Source organism: Sus scrofa, unplaced genomic scaffold, assembly GCF_000003025.6.
Source record: "Sus scrofa isolate TJ Tabasco breed Duroc unplaced genomic scaffold, Sscrofa11.1 Contig1293, whole genome shotgun sequence".
NCBI classification, from domain to species: Eukaryota; Metazoa; Chordata; class Mammalia; order Artiodactyla; family Suidae; genus Sus; species Sus scrofa.
In genome coordinates this window covers 71,643-94,171 of record NW_018084856.1, presented here as the reverse complement: position 1 = coordinate 94,171, position 22,529 = coordinate 71,643, and the positions used below count along the sequence as shown (strand labels likewise).

Here is a 22,529-nt window from a genome sequence, read left to right as displayed (position 1 = left end):
ACCTCACCAGACATCAAAAGGCTTATATGATGACGTCTGTCATAGACTTAGACCAGTGCCTGGAGCATAAGAAGAGACTAGTAAGCAGGCATTATTATTATGATTATATCAAAATATATTTAGGTTATGACTGATACTGAATTAATTCATAGGATATATGATAAAGTACTTCTTGATAATGCTGAGGTTAAACCCAGAGAGTAAGCAATTGAGAAATAAATGCAAAATATAAAAATAGAGGCAAAAATGTTGACTTGAAAGAAATAGAATGGAGGCCAGAAACTTTCAAGGAAAGGATACTCAGCAAATTTTGTCTGGACTTTTTCTCCATCACATGGTATGTAAATATGTTTCAATCTGAGTGGTAAAATGAGGCATCAAAGTATAGATTTATATCCTATAGAACTCAATTAATTACACTCAGCATAACCTCACAAGGTGATGAAAGTGCAATAAAGTAACCAGGCTGTCTTGCACAGTGTTATCCAAGAAGTCACATAAGATATAAGAAGTGAAGCCTCCACTAGAATCTCAAAACTATACATGTTTTAAATAATGAATGATCAAATGTTAGAAAGCAAAAAATATATATATTCATTTAAGAGAGAATTGAAATGCCTAGTTTGGGTCTTGGTATGAAACTTTATGATGTTAATAATTCCCAAAGTTTACAGCAAAGAAATTAAACTACAGTTAATATTTTTTAAATTTTGCTTATGAATTGAGTAAAGCATTTGGCAGTACTAAAAATTATATTAATATATGAAATGAGAAATAAATGTTATATAATAAAAAAATGCACAGTGTCATCTTTATAGAAGTAACACAATATAGGAACTGAAGCTTTGACTAGAACCGCAAAACAACAAATTGGATGTTTTTGAGTCAAAACATATTTTGCCCTTAAAATGAATGACCACTCCCACTCATTAGAAAGTAAAACAAAAAATTGAAGAGAGCTGAAATGTCTTCTTTGGGTCCTGCTCTAAAACTTTATTTTAGTATTTTAATGGTGCAAACTTTAAAGCAAAGGAATAAAACAGAACTTAATATTTTTTAAAACATTACTTAAGAATTGAAGGAAAATGGAGTTCCCATCGTGGCTCAGTGGTTAACAAATCTGACTAGGAACCATGAGGTTGCAGGTTCGATCCCTGGCCTTGGTCAGTGGGTTAAGGATCCGGCGTTGCCATAAGCTGTGCTGTAGGTCGCAGACTCGGCTCAGATCCCACACTGCTGTGTCTCTGGTGTAGGCCAGCAGCTACAGCTCCGATTAGACCCCTAGCCTGGGAACCTCCATATGCCACGGGAGCAGCCCTAGAGAGGCAAAAAGACAAAAAAAAAAAAAAAAAAAAAAAAAAAAAAAAAAAAGGAACTGCAGGAAAACATTGGGCAGTATTAAAACCTAGCTACAATATAGAAAATGAAATATTAACATAATGTAATAAAAATAAAAAACTCAGGGTAGGAGCTAAAAATACTTAATTCAATATGAATTGAATTTAGGAGTTTACTAAAGGAACAGTTAGACTGTAAGTCAACAACTAATAGGTATAAAATAATTTTACTTGTCATTATATATAAATAGATTGGGGAAGGTCTGCTCACTGTAAAATATGAAATGCATTCCTCGGATCCACAAGTAAAACTGATGGATGTTGGAGGAGTTGAATATACAAGAGAGTATTCATCACTGGATGATGGTGTCATTGAACTCTGCATTCAAATCTCTCTGACATTGACATGTAGGGTTGGCAAAATCCAGGAGTCAATAATGAGAAACCACACTGCAATAAGAACATTCATCCTTCTGGGACTGACAGAAGATCCTCAGCTGCAGCTCTTGCTTTTCCTTTTCCTCTTTCTCACCTACACATTGAGTGTAGCCGGAAATCTGACCATCATCACCCTCACCCTGCTGGATCTCCACCTTAAAACCCCCATGTACTTTTTCCTCCAAAATTTCTCTCTCCTAGAAATCTCATTTACAACTGCCTGTATTCCAAGATTCCTATACAATATATCAACTGGGGACAGAACAATTACTTATAATGCATGTCTCACTCAAATATTTTCTACAGATCTTTTTGGGATAACTGAGTTCTTTCTCTTGGCAGCCATGGCATATGATCGCTATGTGGCCATCTGCAAACCCCTGCATTATATGACAATCATGAGCAACACACTCTGCAAAACAATGGTTGTCTGCTGTTGGGGGGCAGCACTTCTGATTATCCTCCCTCCATTCAGCTTGTGTTTTCATCTGGAATTCTGTGATTCTAATGTCATTGATCATTTTACCTGTGACGCCTCTACTCTCCTGAAGATCTCATGCTCAGACACCTGGTTAATTGAGCAGATGGTTATAGCCTGTGCTGTGCTCACTCTCATCACCACTCTCATATGTGTAGTTCTCTCCTACATATACATCATAAGGACGATTCTGAAATTCCCTTCTGCCCAACAAAGAAAAAAAGCCTTTTCTACCTGTTCTTCCCACATGATTGTCGTTTCCATCAGCTATGGCAGCTGCATCTTCATCTACATCAAACCATCTGCCAAGGAAGAGGTAAATCTCAATAAAGGAGTGGCATTGCTTATTTCTTCCATTTCACCAGTGCTGAATCCTTTTATATATACTCTGAGGAATAAGCAAGTTAAACTAGCCTTTCAGGACTCACTCAAAAAAATTGCATTTCTTTCAAGAAAGTAAAATGTGTCTCTTGATAAAGGCACTCAAAAGATGCACATCTACCTTATTTTTCCATACAGCTGATAACCAATATTATAGTTTCTTAGCTTTTACACCAATCAGGTTGACGTCACTGGCATTTAATCCTTCATTTTCCCTTCAATTCATATACTTAGCAACTAATTATTGATCACTGCATTGTGACGAACCAAATATATCAGTTTTAATCCTTTACCTAGAATCTACCTAATTCGTTCCTTTTTCAACTTTTAGATGTTTTTCTCACTTATTTTACAGTATTGGTGTAGAGCTGTCATTCTTTCATAATGAATTATAATTGACACACAATATGAGTTTCAAGTGTACAACACAGTCACTTAATATTTTTGAAATGATGAAAAAATGATCATCACATCAACACCATCATATTCTTAATCCTGATGAAATCATCACCACAGTAAGTCTAGTTACAATCCGTCTGTTCAGTGTACTCTCTGAAAATCATCATGAGGGAATGTTTTGGGGTGGAAGAGACCTCTCATATAACCTGTGGTTTGATAAGCACTTGAATGGATATATTCTTCACTATTTCTCAAATATTATAATAAAAATGGATGTATTTATTATAAATGATACTTCAATGATGTTAGTTAAAATGCAAAGAAAATGAGCCAAATATCTTCAACAGGAACATCACATGAAGAAATCCAAATGGTAATTAAGCACATGAAAATGATATCACTGCAGATACACACAGGCATCTACACAGAGTCCAAAGGAGAAGTGGAATTCTTACACACTACTCACAGGAAGGTAACTGGTGCACACACTTTATAATATATACCACATGGCTATCAATTAAAATCTTTGGTATACTACCACCAGAAATCTATGCCTATGGAAACAAAAATTATGTATAATACCTTCACCCTGAGACTATTGAAAATAAGCAAGAGCTGGCAACTTGAATGTACATCACCAGCAATACAAATAAACTTTGACATGTTTATACATGGAGTCAATATACAGCATTAAGAAAGAACAAGCTATTGCTATATCCCAAGAGTTTTTGGGTGTCACAAACACTCCAAAAAATGCTGCACAAAAAAAGAGGGCCACAAAGGCATAGTGTATTAATTCTTTTAGACCAAGCTCAAAACCAAGCCACATTAATACAGAATAACAGAAGTTAGAAGAGTGGCTACCTTTGGTAGAATCTTGACTGACAGAGGGTAAAAGAGAGTTCACTTGATTGCTGGTAATAGTCCATATCTTTATCTGGGGGCTGATATTTGGATGTATATATTTATAAAGATTAGTTAACCAGTATAACTTAAATGTCTGCCCTTACTACACTTTTGCTGTTACATGTTATGAGTTAAATATCAATAGATTATTAAAGTGAAACCGAGAAATTTCCAGGAAAACAAAACCTAAGCGAATTCGCCAGTATACCTACACACACACACACAAATAATAGTAACAGAGTGCTTTTTAAAACTAGAAAAAATAATGCTGTGTATTCTTGAAGATGCCAAGAGTAATGAAGAACACTGGATGAGAGAATAAATTGGAAAGTTAAATACATGTCATCTGGAAAAAGAAAAAAAAAAACAACTTTCAGGTAAATAGAGATTTTGCAAAACAAACACTTCTGGAAAATTAATATTTTTGCCATAATTACTAGAAAGTTTGAAGTTTCAGTAATAAATTATCTGTATGCCAGCATAAAGAATAAAGAGAGTGTCATAGTATATTTAATGTTTTATTACACTTCAGAAACTTTTGGCCAAGCTAGACTCACATCATTTAAGTCCTTGAAGGAATTCAGTCAATTTAGAAATGTCAATTCAGGATCTAGTTTTGGGGAAAAAAATCCAAATTCTATCCAAAGATCAACTACACTCTACTTAAAATTAAACAGGATGGATGTGTTCATTTGTCTTTGCTTGTGGCTAGGGTTTCACAGATGTAGGCATAGTTACAAACTCAGAGAACTGTCTCCATTACACGTGTGCATTTGTGTATACCAATTATGTGTCCAGTAAAGCTGCTGATAAAAACATAGGCAGTATGAAAACCTGGGGAGGAAGACTCTGTCAACTTTTTATACATTTAAAGCACAAGAGCTAGAGAATTTTACTTCACAAATTAACATTCTAGAACTATTTTCTAAGACCTCTGAGCCTGTATATTGTAAAAACCTATATATTGTAAGATTTTTACCCATCTAAATCTTGAATATCCCTAAGGTATGATATTTTATTACCAGAGTATATATAGTGTCATTTGATCTTAGATGGCCTGTGCTAGATACCTTACCTAAGAACTTCGTATTGGAAAAATATTAGGAGGTAACTTTTAAATTACAGGTTTAGGGCGGCCATTCAACAGTGTCTTTCTAGGAGTTGCCTAGTGGTATAGAGGGTCAAGAATCCGGCATTGACACTGTTGCGGCTTGGGTGGCTGCTCTGCTGTGGCCTTGATCCCTGGTGCTAGACTTTCACATGTCTTGGACATAGCCAAAAAAGTAAAATAAAAAGAAAACTGGAAAAGTGGAAGTTGTCTGTCTTTAAGGAGAACTGATCATCTTGCTTGAGTGGGATAGTCATATGCTTTGATAACCACAGACTTAAATTTAAGCCAATTTGGTTTAGAAAAAATATTAGAAATGTGGTTAATATAAGGAAGAAATATAGAGTCCCTACTCTTCATATTCTCTCCAAGCAGAGGTGCATTTTATTATAGACTAATTCCTCAAAAGTTAAAAAATACAGGATTCATGCAACTTTTCAATGAATACAGCAAAATGTTCTTAACTAATTTAAACAATGAAACCAGTAAGATTTACAATACTAAATTAAACAATTTTAGTTATTTAAAAACCTATAATCTATAGAGAAAATACACAATCTATAATTAAGTAATTTTAGATGAACCTATTTACAATTAGATTGTAAAGACAGGCAGGTACTCTTCTCCTTTATTACTAAGATATGGACTTTTTTTCAATAAAATATTTGTACAATCTTCTAAATTCACTCCTCCCTATCTTTCCCTTGATGGGCGGATTTGTGTTTTTTTGATTTTTTGGGTTTTTTTTTTTTTGACTTTTATTACATTCAGGTAGGTTCCTGCTATGCCAACTTGCTGAAGGGTTTCTATCAGAAATGGATGTTGGATTTTGTCAAAGGCTTTTTCTGTGTCTACTGAGAGGAACGTATGGTTTTTATTCTTCAGGTTTTTTGTTTGTTTGTTTGTTTGTTTGTTTGTTTTGTCTTTTTGCTATTTCTTGGGCAGCTCCTGCGGCATATGAAGGTTCCCAGGCTAGGGGTCAAATGGGAGATGTAGTCACCTGCCTACGCCAGAGCCACAGCAATGCTGGATCCGAGCCACGTCTACAGCCTACACCACCGCTCACGGCAATGCCAGATCATTAACCCACTGAGCAAGGGCAGGGACTGAACCCGCAACCTCATGGTTCCTAGTCGGATTCGTTAACCACTGCGCCACGATGGGAACTCCCTATTCTTCAGTTTGTTAATGTGGTGTATCACACTGATGGATTTGCGGATATTGAAGAATCCTTGAATCCCTGGGATAAATCCCATTTGATCATGATGTACAATCCTTTTAATGTATTGTTGGATGCGGTTTGCTAGTATTTTGTTGAGGATTTCTGCATCAATGTTCATCAGTGATATTGGCCTGTAGTTTTCTTTTTTTGTGGTATCTTTTTCTGGTTTTGGTATCAGGGTGATGGTGGCCTCATAGAATGAGTTTGGAAGTATCCCTTCCTCTGTACTTTTTTGAAATAGTTTCAGCAGGATATGTGTTAGCTCTTCTCTAAATGTTTGATAGAATTTGCCTGTGAAGCCATCTGGGTCCTGGACTTTTGTTTGTTGGAAGTTTTTTAATCAGAGTTTCAATTTCACTTCTTGTGATTGGTCCATTCATCTTTTCTCTTTCATCTTGGTGTAGTCTTGGAAGATTGTACTTTTCTAAGCATTTGTCCATTTCTTCTAGGTTTTCCATTTTATTAGCATATAGTTGCATATAGGAGTCTCATGATCCTTTGTATTTCTGTGATATCCGTTGTTACTTCTCCTTTTTCATTTCTAATTTGATTGGTTTGAGTCCCCTCTCTTTTTTGTTTGATAAGTCTGGCTAAGAGTTTATCAATTTTGTTGATCTTTTCAAAGAACCAGCTTTTCGTTTCATTGATCTTTTCTATGGTTTTCTTTGTTTCTATTTCACTGATTTCTGCTCTGATCTTTGTGATTTCTTTCCTTCTACTAACTTTAGGTCTTGTCTGTTCTTCTCTCTCGAGCTGCTTGAGATGTAAAATTAGCTTGTTTATTTGGGCTTTTTCTTGTTTCCTGAGGTGGGCTTGTATTGCTATAAACTTTCCTCTTAGAATGGCTTTTGCTGCATTCCATAGGTTTTGGAGTGTCGTATCTTCGTTGTCATTTGTTGCTAGGTATTCTGAAATATCCTCTTTGATTTCTTCAGTGATCCATTGGTTGTTTAGTAGCATGTTGTTGAGTCCTCACGTGTTTATGTTTTTTTGCAGTTTTTTCTTGTTGTTGATTTCCAGTCATATAGTGTTGTGTTTGGAAAAGATGCTTGATGATTTCAATTTGCTTAAAGTTACCGAGGTTGGATTTGTAGCCCAGGATGTGATCAATCTTAGAGAATGTTCCATGTGCACTTGAGAAGAATGTGTATTCTGTTGCTTTTGCATGGAATGTCCAATAAATATCTATGAAGTCCATTTGGTTTAATGTATCATTCAGGGCCTGTGCTTCCTTTTTGATTTTCTGTCTGGTTGATCTGTCCATTGCTGTAAGTGGGGTGTTAAAGTTCCCCACCATGATTGTGTTATTGTTGATTTGTCCTTTTAAGGTTGTTAGCAGTTGCCTTATTTATTGTGGTGAACCTATGTTGGGAGCGTAGATATTTAAAATTGTTATATCTTCTTGGATTGATCCTTTGATCATTAAGTAATGACCTCCTTTGTCTCTCAAACTATTCATTTTGAAGTCCATTTTCTCCAGCTTTCTTTTGACTCCCGTTTGCATGAAATGTTTTCTTCCATCCTCTCACTTTCAATTTTTATGTGTCCCTAGAAGTAAAGTGGGTCTCTTGAAGACAGCATATATATGGTCTTGTTTTTGTATCCATTCAGCCAGTCTATGTCTTTTAATTGGGGCATTTAGTCCATTCACATTTAAGGTAATTATTGATATGTATGTTCTTATTGCCATTTTATTAATTACTTTGGATTTGTTTTTGCTGCTCTTTTTCCTTTCCTTCTTTTCTTGTTCTCTCCTCTTGTGGTTTGATGACTACCTTTATTGTTATATTTGAGCTGATTTTTCTATGTTTGTGTATCAATTGTAGATTTTTGGTTTGCAGTTATTCTGGAGTTTTGATATATGAGTCTATATGTGTATGAGACTGTTTTAAGTTGATGTTCTCTTATTTGCAAGTTCATCTCCAGTGCCTGCATTTGTACCCACCTCTTCTCATGATTTCAGGTTTTGGTGGTATAATTGTACATGGATGATTTCGTATCTTTACTGTATATATACCTTTACAGGTGAGCCTTGTCATTTGTGGTATTTTTGTTACCTGTTGCTGTCTTTGCTTTTCTGCCTAGAGAAGTTCCTTTAGTATTTGTTGTAAAGCTGGTTTAGTGTTGCTGAATTCTCTTAGCTTTTGCTTATCTGTGAAGGTTTTGCTTTCTCCTTCAAATCTGAATGACAGCCTTGCTGGGTAGAGGAATCTTGGTTGGAGGTTTTTTCTTTTCATCGCGTTAAGTATATCATGCCACTCCCTTCTGGCCTGCAGAGTTTCTGCTGAAAAATCTGCCAGTAACCTTATTGGGGTTCCCTTGTATGTTACTTGCTGCTTTATCCCTAGCTGCTTTCAAGATTTTCTCTTTGTCTTTAATTTTGGTTAGTTTGATTAACATGTGTCTTGGGGCATTCTTCCTTGGGTTTATTTTATATGGTACTCGTTGTGCTTCCTAAATTTGGTGGTTCCTTTCCCATGCTAGGGAAATTTTTGGCTATTATCTCTTCGAATATTTTTTCTGTCCCCTTCTCTCTCTCTTCTCCTTCTGATGCCCCTATAATACGGATGGTGGTGCGTTTCATGCTGTCCCAGAGTTCTCTGAGACTCTCTTCATTTGTTTTCAATCTTTTTTTCTCTTTTCTGTTCTGCATCCATAATTACCACTAATCTGTCCTCCACCTCGCTTATTCATTCCTATGCCTCCTGTATTCTGCTGTTAGCTGCTTCTAGTGAATATTTATTTCAGTTATTGTATTTTGCATCTCCTCTTGTTTAAGTTTGATATCTTGTATCTCTTTGCTTCATGTTTCTTGTAAGTTATCCATCTTTGCCTCCAGTTTATTTCCAATGTCTTGCATCATCTTCAGCATCAACAATCTAAAGTCTTTTTCCTAGAGGCTAAGAATCTCCTCCTTGCTTAGCTGATTTTCTGGGGTTTTTCCTTTCTCCCTCATCTGAGTTATGGTTCTCTGTCTTCTCATTTTTATAGGTTTTTGGTGTGGTGACCTTCTTACAGATAATGGAGTTGTAGCCTCTTCTACTTCTGGTGTCTGCCCCCTTAATGGGTGGATTTTGAACAAGGATATGATACATTGGATGCATCCTATTCCCTTTCCTCTTATATGCTAGCTTTTCTACACATTTCACACCGTTGGAAATCTTGCAGTAAAAGGGTCTGTCTAAGGTGCTGAAGTAGACTTGGATTTCTAGCACTGCCTCTCTGATAGCTATCACCAATTCAAGATATTCTTATTGGGATGTTCAAAGCCATGTTTTTAATACCTCTGTAATAAAGCAGGTAGTTTACTCCATATTTACTTGCCTACTTTCTCTCTCTACTTGACTCAGAACTCAAGTAAGGAATCAAGGTGGAATTCCTTCAGGTCCCATAATCCCAAGATGTCAATGAGTGACCCAAACACTTCTGTATTTATAAGTGGTATTATAAATTGGAAGTAAAGTGTGACAATGTACCTCAAAAATCTAAGTGGCTTTTGCCTCAGGAATTCCTCTTATGATAATATAAACTAAGGAAACAAATGATGCATATATAAAGTATTTAACATATAATTTTACATGTTAAATATGAGAGAGAGCATTGGTGGTATAGTGGTGAGCAGAGCTACCTCCCAAGTTCAGTATGAGAAACTTTATTAAATAATGGATTACTCATAAAGCATATAATACAGAAAAATTATGATACAAACCTATATTTTTACCATGCAAATATTTACAGTTATTGGCATAGCAACTATATATATGTGTATATTTTTATAATATATGTATATATTTTTAAATACATACATATATATATATTTAAATATATATGTACATATTTTTTTCAATTTAAAACATAGATATAAAGAAACTTTGTTGTGTTTCCTTAACACTTTGTTATCTATGAGTTGAAGAGTATCCACAAATATATTTCATCAGAAAGTTATTATTTTGTACTACACATATGTCCATAAAATTTTTGCCACTTATTTTCTTCAAGGACATGATTCCCACTGCTGCCTGTATTAGGTATTTTGCCAAACTTCAATGCATATTAGAATCTTTCGTCATGGTTGAACTTTAGTCACAAAGGACTATATTTATCCACACAGAGAGCTTCTGCTCATCTATAAGTCTGAGATAATGAAATATTCATCTTATTTGATGGGTAAACATCTATCTTAATCAAGAGAAATCAGAAATTACTTTTGTCAATATCTTCTAAAATTTACCTTATATTTCTCAGACATTTAAAATAATGACTTTGTTTGCAGCTTGGAGCTATAAGAAGTTGTTTCCTAGGTTTAAAGTGGAATAGACTCTTTAATGGGAGTCTGTTGGCAACTCAGAGGGCACTATCTACCATAGAAAACTACCAGTGAATATGTATGTTTTCACAAGAGGGATATATGTGCCCGTATTTGAGTCCACTTAAACTTTCAGTTTCATCTTTGGGATTCTCAGGATTATACAATCAATTAAAGCCATGATTACCTTCCATTACAGTAAGTATGTTCTTCTTTGGTAATTTCAGTTTTTTTCTTCATTCAACATTCCAGATCCTTGGTCTCAGAAAAGATATCAAACTAATCTATTTAAACATCTGTGATAGCAATACATTAATTAAATATCTCTGAAAAAGAAAATACTACCTCTAATGTTGTCTATTATTAGAAGAAAGAAATGTGAAGGGGTTCCACTCATGGAAATATTTATTACATTATCAACAGAGACCAACAGGTTTACTTGTTCACTCTTTTTATCCTTAGTACCTACAGCAGAACCAGCCATATCCTAGGTTCTCAATAAATATGTTTTGAATGAATTCACGAGTACTCACAAGAACCAGAGCAATAAACAGAAGTAACCCACCCTACAATGTCACTCTTCTGAGTCAATACACATTTATACCCATACAGAACTACAACAGACTTCATTACAGTGGCAAATTATCAGCAATGGTGTCACTGACATCAGATGATAGTGAGCTAATTATAAATACAAAATATCCCTTGAAAAATATTAAACAGAAAATACACCTGAATGAAAGTGGTTTACCAAAACATTCACATAATATCTCAGTATCACAGAAGATAAGAACTGGTGGTCAGAAAGGGAGGAGAGTTTGGGAATCAGGAACAGTGCTCTGACTTAGGATGCCACAACGAAACACTAAGAGCAACAGAATTTTTTCAGTTTGGTTCAGAAGGCTGAATTCCCTTTATGATGCTATCTTAAACAGTATTCGATCATCAGTTAATTATTTCTTCCCTTGAGCACTGATTAGTGCCCTTTTTCTAATAGAGATTCCTATTAACCATGTTAAATAGCCTTTCGATTGTAGTCAGATGCCATTACTTGCTACTGTCTTGACAGAAATAGCATGCCTTGATGCACCAGATGTTAGGAGAACACACCTTTTGGTCTTTTGTGGATTAGAGAAACTGCAAAAACTAAGCGAAAAAATTCATATAAAACTAATCAGTTTTTCCATGGAAAATTCCTTTATTCCTTAGGCTGGAGGAAAAGTAAAGACATAAACTCTTCGTTTACAAAAGGAAATGGCTGCCCAATTAATTACTTAAAGATAGCTGAGAACGAACAGTGGAATACCTATTACCTTGTGTCCAAAAGTGTAGTCTCTGAACTCTTCCCTTAGTATTTCTCTACAGAACACTGAACAGGTTGCCAGAGACACCAAAGTCCATCAGCTTCATAAAAATGCAAGAAAGGAACACAATAGCTGCAATGGCCACAGATTAAGGCCTCGTACATTAGCATAAGTGTCAGAGCAAATTGTGGAGCAAAAAGAAAAACAGGAGGAAGAAAATGAAGGAGAGAAAGAAGTAGGGGTGGTGGCTTTAACATACCATCTACCAGGCATTCTGCATGGATTGTCTCATCAACACAATAATTCCATGAACTAGAAATTAGGGGGAAAACCGAGGCTAAGAAAGAAAGGCACAGTGTGAACACTGCACTCTTATAGCAGAGATTGTGTAAAAACCCCTTCCTTTTACTACTCATCCAGCCATAGGAAAGCAATAGAGTCAGAGAAATACTTGCTTTCCATTCAAGGCAATCACAAAAAATCAGTTCAACATTATGACTAGACATATAAAAATGTTTAAAATCTTCTTAAAGGTCATTCTAAAGACCTGCTAAATCATTTTAAAGAAAACACCTTTGTTTGGTATATAAAGCAGACATAATTTTAATTTATTTATTCAAAAATGCATTACCTGAAAATATGACACTAATTGAAATGCCTGTGCATTTATTACTCTCTTCCTCTTCACAATCCTATATATAAAACACAACAGTATTTTATAACAAATGGAGAACAAATGCCTTGCCATTTTACAGGAAAATTTTGTTCAGCCTCCCAATTCCTATGAGTCTAGAATCTCACCTCAACGTGCCATAAAAAAATGGAACGGAGTTCCCGTTGTGGCTCAGTGGTTAACGAATCTGACTAGGAACAATGAGGTTGTGGGTTTGATCCCTGGCCTTGCTCAGTGAGCTAAGGATCCGGCCTTGCCATGAGCTGTGGTGTAGGTTGGAGACGTGGCTCAGATCCTGTATTGCTGTGGCCCTGGAATAGGCCGGCAGCTACAGCTCTAATTAGACCTCTAGCCTGGGAACCTCCATATGCCACGGGAGCAGCCCTAGAAAAGGCAAACCAAAAGAAAGAAAAAAAAATGGACCTATTTACAGCTCCCAAAGTTGTATATGTACAATTCAAAATTCATCCCCAGAAATACATTCCCTAAAGCAACTGAAATCTGGGTAGGCCATATTTATTGAGTTACTACTGCCCGTCATTTGCTAAATTATTTTAGGGGCCATGAATGTAAGACATCATCCCTAAAGTTTGGAGAGAGTCTCATAAGTGCTATTTGGCTGAGTCATCACAAGCGCAGCCTGCCCACATTCACGTACAAGCAGCCATTCATTTTTGGACAAAGCCACATTAACCTGAAGAGACTATTCAAGATAAAAATTACTTGAGGCTAGTTCTTATTAAATTCTGCTGAAATTTTAACTATTTTTTAAAAAGAGTACATTTACTAATTTCAATCTTTTACTAAAGTTAAAAAAAAAAAACTTTGTTCTAGGTATTTAAAGTAGGTACTAGAAACTTCTTTCAAAATTTTAAAAAATTTTAACATTGTATATATCAAATCAGATAATCTATTATAATGAAGGATTAAAGTTGACACAGATAACATACAAGTTACATCATTTTCATAAGTAAATTACCGAATCCTTTTCCTCTAAAATCAGTAGCAAGATAAGAATGTCTAATTTCACTGCTTCTATTCATTATTGCACTAGAGTTTCTAACCAATGTAATGAGGCAAGAAAAAAGTCCAGATTGGAAAGGAACAAAACTGTCCTTAGAATTTACTGAATTGCTATTTATATAGAAAATTCTCAATAATTTACTCAAAAATACTACCGTAACTATTTTAATAAATTTAAGAGATACAGGGTCAATAAAATGCAATAATCAGAAAGTTAATTTAAATATGGCATCGAATAATACTGAATACTTAAGAAAAAAAACAACAAGAGAAATCTGAGACCTCTATAATGCAACCTATTGAATACTGTTGAAAAATATTGTAAGGATCTAAATAAATGGATAGATACACCATGATTATGGAACAAAGATTCAGGCCTACAAGTATAATCAAGTAAATTCCCACAACAACCCAAATGAACTTGGAAGCAAATCCTTTCTCAGATTCGCCTCTAGTTAAGAAAACAACACAGTTCCCACCTTGATTAAAGATCCTAAGCAGAAGACCCAGCAAAGCTGTGCCTGGAATCCTGAAGCACAGAAACGATGAGATAATGTGTGTGGTTTTAAATGACAAAATAGGTGGGCATAATTAATAAAAAAAAAAAAAAGCCAATACAAGGCTTTAGGAAATGTTTGCTGCTTTCACTAAAATGCAATTGTTTGGGTTATGTTGTGTTCCTATTCTTCTTGATTATTTCTCAACATATAAAAGATGTCTTCAAAATGGATTTACTAGAAGACATTAATACAGAAATTATTAGTGTAATATCTTTATATATATACATTCATTGATTGAAAGTTGATATACATTAAGGGTCAACTTCTTAAATCACTGAAATTTAATGTGTGCAAAACAAGAGAAAACAATCTTCTAAGATTAATACTGTGCTAAAAGTATACAGATAGGATAGATATACATATATAAATAATAAGGAATATTACAAGAGCAATCTCTGAAACTATATGCTCTATGAACCATGATTATGATCATGTGATGTTTCAGGAGACACTCTACATTACAGGAAAAGGTGATTAAAGATAAGATTCACAAACATCCAAGGAGAAATCTAAAATAACTGAACTGAAGATGATCATCACTGGCTGCCATAAAACAGCAGATAAAATCCTCCACATTGTCATGTAATCCAGGCCTTTGCAGAAGGCCATATCAAAAACACAGGACAATTCTTCTCCTCTTATTTTTTCACCCAGATAATCAGTGGGACACATTCGCTTGCTGAGGGTTTCTCGGAGTGAAAAATTAACCTGAGGAGTTCCTGCTGTGGTGCACTTTCCCAACGTGTTGCTTAAGGTCTCACCCAGCCTCTCAGGAGTTTAATGCAGTAAGGAACAAGGTCTCTTAATTCATTATTCTCTGACGTCTCTAATCCTTATTGGAACCAATTCTCCCCAGAATCCTCTACTGATGTCCCCATAAACTGAGGAACACAAAATTATGAGTTGAACTGTCTACTGATCTTCTATATGTGTGTAGTTGCAGAAAACTCTCTCTAGTACAAAGAAAGATGCTGAGTCTTCTTCTAAGACAATGCATTAAGGTTACCCACCCAATCACACTCGTACTAATGATTTCTTTTCCTGGCCTGGGATGACATTTACTTTTAGTACATCTAATGAGAAATCCATGCCAAAAGCCATTCAAATGGAAAAACTTGTCCTCCTACAACTAAGAATTTCTCATAGAGGAACTGTCTGGAGTATAAGCAGTCATGTGTGCAAAGATGTTTATATAAAACCTTTAGAGTAGCCTTTTGTTATTGTAAAAAAGACATGTAAAGAAGTAACGTTTCCACACTGGTGGCGATTATTATCACAGAGAGATTAAAATTATATAAATTTGGTCATCAAAAATTGCTATAAATCTCCCTGTGTTAATAATTAAGGACAACCACAACAGGCTGGATGAAAATGGGAGATTCCAACAGATTTTACAGGTTTACTTCTGCACGGATGTTTCAAGTTAGACATTTTATTGGATATTTTATTGGCTTACATTAGACAGCACCATCACACTGATTTAATATTCTTCTTGCATTTCCCTGTCCCTAAGGGCACTGTCCCCACTGCCGTCAGGTTCACAGCCAAAACTTCATATTAATATCCAGGGTGACTTTGAAACCTGGGTCTCCAAGGACTCTTTTGTTGGGTGACGCTAATGATTCTTGCTATAGGTAGAATACATAAAGTAACAAGCCACAATATTTGGTGCCAAATATGTTTTCCTGACCAATGAGTTCAGAAGATCATCTGACCCTGATCACTCAACAGTCTATGATAACCCAGCCCTTTAAAATAGGCTTTACTTTATTTTAACTAGTAACAGAAGAACATACATTCCTGGTGTCAAATGGCACAGTCCTCTTAGGAAAGAAGTTCTACGCTACAGCAGGTACATGCTATGGTATGTGATATAGGAGGCTCTGGGTAGTTCCAGGGATTTTCTAGCCAAGGTAGTTTCCTGAGAAAACTTGGAGTTCAGGTCTCCACTAGCATGCTCCTGCTCAGCCTGTGTCTCATTAAAAGGATGTTCAAATAAACTGTCAAGAGATGCCATGAAGTAACTTGTACAGCTTAAAGGGTAAGTATAAAAAGGTTTACCGTCTCAGCTGCTTTCACAGTATGTCTGCACATATTCCGGCACTAGGTAGGAGGTGGAGGGGGAATGTCATGATAGATTTTCCTCCTTAAGCACATGTTAGACTTAAATAAACCAATACAGTTAGCATTTCAGGGGATGATCCTACAGTCATTTAAGAGATACAAGTTTTTTTTTTTTTTTCCTAGAACGCTGGTCCTAGAAATCATTAGCAGGTCTGGTTGAGGAATATTCAGAAATAAAATCTCCCACAAACACATAGGAACACACAATACCTAAAATCCAAGTGTGCACATACATACACACACATCAACTGCACACTCACATCTGGAAATCATAGGCATTTTTTTATCTGTTCCACAAATAAAATGCTCTGTGAAAGTTCAATACTTAAAGAATGGATTAAGATTAAATATTTACGATTAAAGATGATTTTTTTTTTTTTTTTTTTGCCTTTTTAGGGCCTCACCCCTGGCATAGGGACGTTCCTAGGCTAGGGGTCAAATTAGAGCAGTAGCCGCCAGCATACACCACAGCCACAGCAATGCCAGATCCAACATGCATCTGTGACCTACACCACAGCTCATGGCAATGCCCATTCCTTAACCCACTGAGCAAGGCCAGGGATTGAACCTAGGCCTCATGGATACTAGTCAGATTCATTTCCAGCGAACCACAAAAGGAACTCCAAAAACAAAACCGTTTTAAGACCCAAACAAAGCTGAGTCAAATTCCAAGAGAACTACTGGGAGATGAACTGAGTTCTTGAAAAATGAAGAAAACAAGACGGAGCTTCTCATGTGAGCTATGGTCACCATCAGATGATAATGCAGTGTTCAAGAGGGTAAGAGCTTTCCATCAAACTTGATCGATCCTGAGCCTCAATTAATATCCCTCCCTGTGATAGCATCTGTCTACCCTGCAGACTGCGTCCTGTATACTGAGCCTACAGTAGCAGATGACGGGGTTTACTTGCTCAGATGAAACAAAGAACAATATTGTTCAAAACGCTGTGAAATAAGTTAAACAAAGAAAGGCAAACACCATACGATCTCACTTATACGTGGAATCTAAAAAACAAAGCAAAAACAAACACACAAGCTCATGGATACAGAGAAGATATTCGTGGTTTCAGAGGTGGACAGTGGGGAGCAGCAGGGAAGTGGGTGAAGGGGCTCAAAGGATACAAACTTCAGTGATAAAGTAAATAAGTCACAGGGATGGAATTTACAGCATGGTGACTACAGTTAATAACAGTGTCTTGCATGTTTGAAAGGAAGAGAGCAGCTCTTAAAAGTTCTCATCACAAGAAAAAAGTGATTGGTGACTGATATTACCCAGACTTAATGCGGTGATTATTTCACAACATCTACAAATAGTGAATTATTTTGTTGTATACCTGAAACTATTATAATATAAAATATCAATTATTAATTTAAAAAATCCCCTTGGTCATATGTGGATGATGCTAGCGGAACAACTAATTGTTTTTAAAATTACTAAATAAAGGGAAAGAGATGTTCCCTTTGTGGCACAGCAGAAACAAATCCAACTAGAATCCATCCATAAGGATGAGGGTTTGATCCCTGGCCTTGCTCAGTGGGTCAGGGATCCGGCATTGCCATGAGCTGTCATGTAGGTTGCAGATGTGGCTCATATCCTGCATGGCTGTGGATGTGGCATAGCCTGGAGCTGTAGCGCTGATTCAACCTGTAGCCTGGGAACTTCCATGTGCCACAGATGAGGCCCTCAAAAATAAAAAAATTAAAAAATTAAAAAAAAAAAAAACTCTCACAGTACATGTATCAGTACGTTCTGAGAAAAAAATTCTGAAAACGAGAAAATGGCTTATCCGTAGGTGATCCATTTTGCATTTCATAAGGTTACAAGAATTTGGAACCCTGAGGACATTACTTACAGGTTAGAAAACTATGACTATCTATCCATGTAAAGGAGGATACATGAGAAATAACTCTCACCACCTTGATCGTATTAACCCAGAATAATATGGTCTCTACTCTTCAGACGTAATATTTCACGGAAAGAAATACCGAGCCAACATGGAAGGGTCAATATACCAACAGGAATAAAGAACACAATGGAAAATTAGCTAGCTGAACTTTGGTGACGTGCAGCCCCATCCGCCACACGCACTGAGTGACTGCACACGTTTAGATTTTTGCCCTCAAGAGCACATTCACCACAGATGCAGCACCATAATTATTCATTACTCCTGCCCCTCACTGCTGCTCAAGTGTCTGGGTTTAACAATGAATTCTAAAGTAATACTACCTTTGTTTGAATTACAAATACAAATTCTGTCATCATGAAACCAAGGCATTCAGGTAAATGTGCACCAATAACCAGAGTACAGTGACTCAGGCCAGGGCTCTGGAGCCCTTCTGAGTGGATACTGAATATCCAGAAAGCAGTGGACATAGGCCTTATCTCTCTGTGCCCCACTTTTCCCACTTTGAAAATGGAGACAACATACCTCCCAACCTCACAGGATATCCTAAGGTTTGTACGCGTGATACCTGTAAGAGACTTAGACCAGTGCCTGGAGCACACAAAGAGACTTGTAAGCATGTATTCTTAGGATTACATTGAAATACATTTAAATTATGATTTATCTTGAATTGATCCACAGGAAGATCCATGAAGGAGTGCTTTATCAAGGCTGCTGAGCTTGAAAACCAGAAAGTAAGTCTTTGAGAAATGAATGCAAAATGTAAAAAGAGAGGCAAAAATGTGGACTGGAAAGAAATGCGAATGGAGGAAAGAGAGGTGCTTCGAGAGGATGTTCAGTCACTTTTGTCTTGACTTTTTCTCCATAACACAGTGTGTACATATGTTTCAATCTGAGTGCTTAAACGAAGCATCAAAGTATAGCTTTTACATCCTTCAGAAGTTCATTAATTACACTCAGCATAACCTCACAAGGCGATGAAAGTGCAATATGTGATGAGGTTGTACTGCATCATGTAACCCAAGAGGTAACACAAGACATGGAAATGGAAGTTTTAAAATCCACAAAACTACAAATGTGGATGTTTCAGAGTCAAAACATGTTTTGCCCTTATAACGAATGATCACTCATTAGAAAGAAAAAAAAACCTTTATATTTTAGAGAGAATTGAAATGGCTTTTTTTGGGTCATGGTCAAAACCTTTATTTTAGTATTTTAACAATTCCAAAATTTAAAGCAAAAGAGTGACACTGAATTAACTTTTTAAAAATTTTGCTTCTGTATTGAAGAAAAATATTTGGCAGTATAAAAAACTACTTAATATATGAAATGAAAAATAAATGTAATATAATAAAAAATGCCCAAACCCAGGGTATGAGATTAAGTATTTAATTTACAATGAATTAATTTGGGGATGTCACTAAAGGAGAAGTCAGACTATAATTAAAACAAACAACCAAAATTTATTAAATAATTTTACTTTATCATTATATATAAATAGACTAGGGGGTTGAGCTCACTGTAAAACAGGAAATGTATTCCTCAGATGAACAATAACAACTAACTCATTAAAGTTGGATGAGTTGAATACACAAGAGCATGTTCATCACTGGATGATGGTGTCATTGAATTCTGCATTCAAATCTCTCTGACATTGACATGTGGGGTTGGCAAAATCCAGGAGTCAATAATGAGAAACCACACTGCAATAACAACATTCATCCTTCTGGGACTGACAGAAGATCCTCGGCTGCAGCTTTTGCTTTTCCTTTTCCTCTTTCTCACCTACATATTGAGTGTAGCTGGAAATCTGACCATCATCACCCTAACCTTGCTGGATCCCCACCTTAAAATCCCCATGTATTTTTTCCTCCAAAATTTCTCTCTCCTAGAAATCTCATTTACAACTGCCGGTATTCCAAGATTCCTATACAGTATATCAACTGGAGACAGAACAATTACCTACAATGTATGTTTCGTTCAATTATTTTTTATAGACATCTCTGGGATAACTGAGTTCTTTCTCTTGGCAACCATGGCATATGATCGCTATGTGGCCATCTGCAAACCCCTGCATTACATGACAATCATGAGCAACAAACTCTGCAAAACAATGGTTGTCTGCTGTTGGGGGGCAGCACTTCTGATTATCCTCCCTCCATTCAGCTTGTGTTTTCATCTGGAATTCTGTGACTCCAATCTCATTGATCATTTTATCTGTGATGCATCTCCTCTCCTGAAGATCTCATGCTCAGACACCTGGTTAATTGAGCGGATGGTTATAGCCTGTGCTGTGTTGACCTTCATCATCACTCTTGTAGGTGTGGTTCTCTCCTACATATACATCATAAGGACGATTCTAAAATTCCCTTCTGCCCAACAAAGAAAAAAAGCCTTTTCTACCTGTTCTTCCCACATGATTGTCGTTTCCATCACCTATGGCAGCTGCATCTTCATCTACATCAATCCATCTGCCAAAGAAGAGGCAAATCTCAATAAAGGTGTGGCATTGCTTATTTCTTCCATTTCACCAGTGCTGAATCCTTTTATATATACTCTGAGGAATAAGCAAGTTAAACTAGCCTTTCAGGACTCACTCAAAAAAATTGCATTTCTTTTAAGAAAGTAAAATGTATCTCTTGATAAACCAACTTAAAAGATTTCTGTGAGCTGTGATGTAGGTTTCAGACATGGTTCATATCTGGCATTGCTGTGGCTGTGGTGCAGGCTGGCGGCTACAGCTCCCATTTGACCCCTAGACTGAGAACCCCTACATACCACAGGTGTGCGTCTTAAAAAAAAAAAGGAAAGGAAAGTAAAAAATATCTCTTGATAAACCAACTCAAAATATGCACAGCTACATTATTTCTTGCATAATGTTGATAGCAAATATTGGGATTTCATAGCTTATAGACCAATCAGGTTAACTTCACTGGCATTTAATCATTAATTTTCCCTTCATATACTGAAGAAGTAATTATTGAACTTTGCTTTGTGAGGAATAAAATATATCATTTTTAATCCTTTAACCAGAACCCATCATAATTCAGTCATTCCTTTTTCTTCTTTTAGAGGATTTTCCTACATATTTTAAAATATTGGTGTGGAGATGTCATTCTTTTTTATTGAATTATAACTGACATGCAATATTACATTGGTTTCAAGTGTACAACACAGTGATTCAATATTTTTATACATGATGAAACGATCACAATAAGTCCAGTTATTGTCCATCTGTTGAGCTTCCAGATGTCAACAAATTAATCTGGGAAAACTATGAGCAATATGAAACCAATATAGTCCAAAATTCTGATGAAACGGAAAGTTTCTTTGAAATATACAAATTACAAACCTGAAACAAAAAGGAACAGAACATCGACATACATTTATGTTTTACACACTGAATTAATACCTAAAAATATTTGCACAAAGAAAACTCCAAAATAATGTTGCCTCATTTGTGAATACTATCCAAGGAATAAATGATCCCATCTTTGCAAATTCTTTCAAAATACATGAAAAAAGAATACTTTCTCACTCATTTTAAGAAATTCGCATGCTTTTTTTTTTTTTTTTTTTTTTTTTTTTTGGAATTAGAGAATCTCATACTGAGTGAAATGAGCCAGAAAGACAAAGACAAATACCATATGATATCACTTATAACTGGAATCTAATATCCAGCACAAATGAACATCTCCTCAGAAAAGAAAATCATGGACTTGGAGAAGAGACTTGTGGCTGCCTGATGGGAGGGGGAGGGAGTGGGAGGGATCGGGAGCTTGGGCTTATCAGACACAACTTAGAATAGATTTACAAGGAGATCCTGCTGAATAGCATTGAGAACTTTGTCTAGATACTCATGTTGCAACAGAACAAAGGGTGGGGGAAAAAAATGTAATTGTAATGTATACATGTAAGAATAACTTGATCCCCTTGCTGTACGTGGGAAAATAAAAAAAAAAAAAAAAAAAAAGAAATTCGCATGCATCTGCTTCTAATACCAGACAAAGAAATTGTGAGCATAAAAAGGTAGACCAACAGAACTCATGATAGCAGATTCAAACATCCTTAACAATTTACTATCAAAGATCAATAATAATAACCAAATGAAAATGGTCAAGAAAATTTGGTGGGCATTTCATAAAGGAAGTTCCATGAATAGTCAATAAGCACATGGAAGAAGCTCAAAATCATTAGTCATCAGGAAATTCAAACTGTAACTAAAATGAGTCACCCATTTATTAGAATGGCCATAACTAGAATATAGGCTGATAACCTAAGTCACAACGAAGACAGAGAGCAACTGGAACAGTGCTGGAGGACAGACATGAAGGGATACGGTCACTCGGGAAAACACTCTGACAGG

At 35.9% G+C, this 22,529-nt stretch overlaps 2 protein-coding genes across 2 annotated transcripts; both read left to right on the top strand.

The window, feature by feature from the left end:
* Window positions 1–1,384: 1,384 nt before the first annotated feature.
* Window positions 1,385–3,001, top strand: LOC110258126 (olfactory receptor 6C68-like). The gene has a single exon (XM_021081284.1). The coding sequence runs from the start codon at window positions 1,622–1,624 to the stop codon at window positions 2,711–2,713; it is 1,092 nt and encodes a 363-aa protein (XP_020936943.1). The 5' UTR covers window positions 1,385–1,621; the 3' UTR covers window positions 2,714–3,001.
* Window positions 3,002–19,523: 16,522 nt separating this feature from the next.
* LOC110258127 (olfactory receptor 6C68-like) lies at window positions 19,524–21,724 on the top strand. Its single transcript, XM_021081285.1, has one exon. The coding sequence runs from the start codon at window positions 19,854–19,856 to the stop codon at window positions 20,790–20,792; it is 939 nt and encodes a 312-aa protein (XP_020936944.1). The 5' UTR covers window positions 19,524–19,853; the 3' UTR covers window positions 20,793–21,724.
* The last annotated feature ends 805 nt before the right edge of the window (window positions 21,725–22,529 follow it).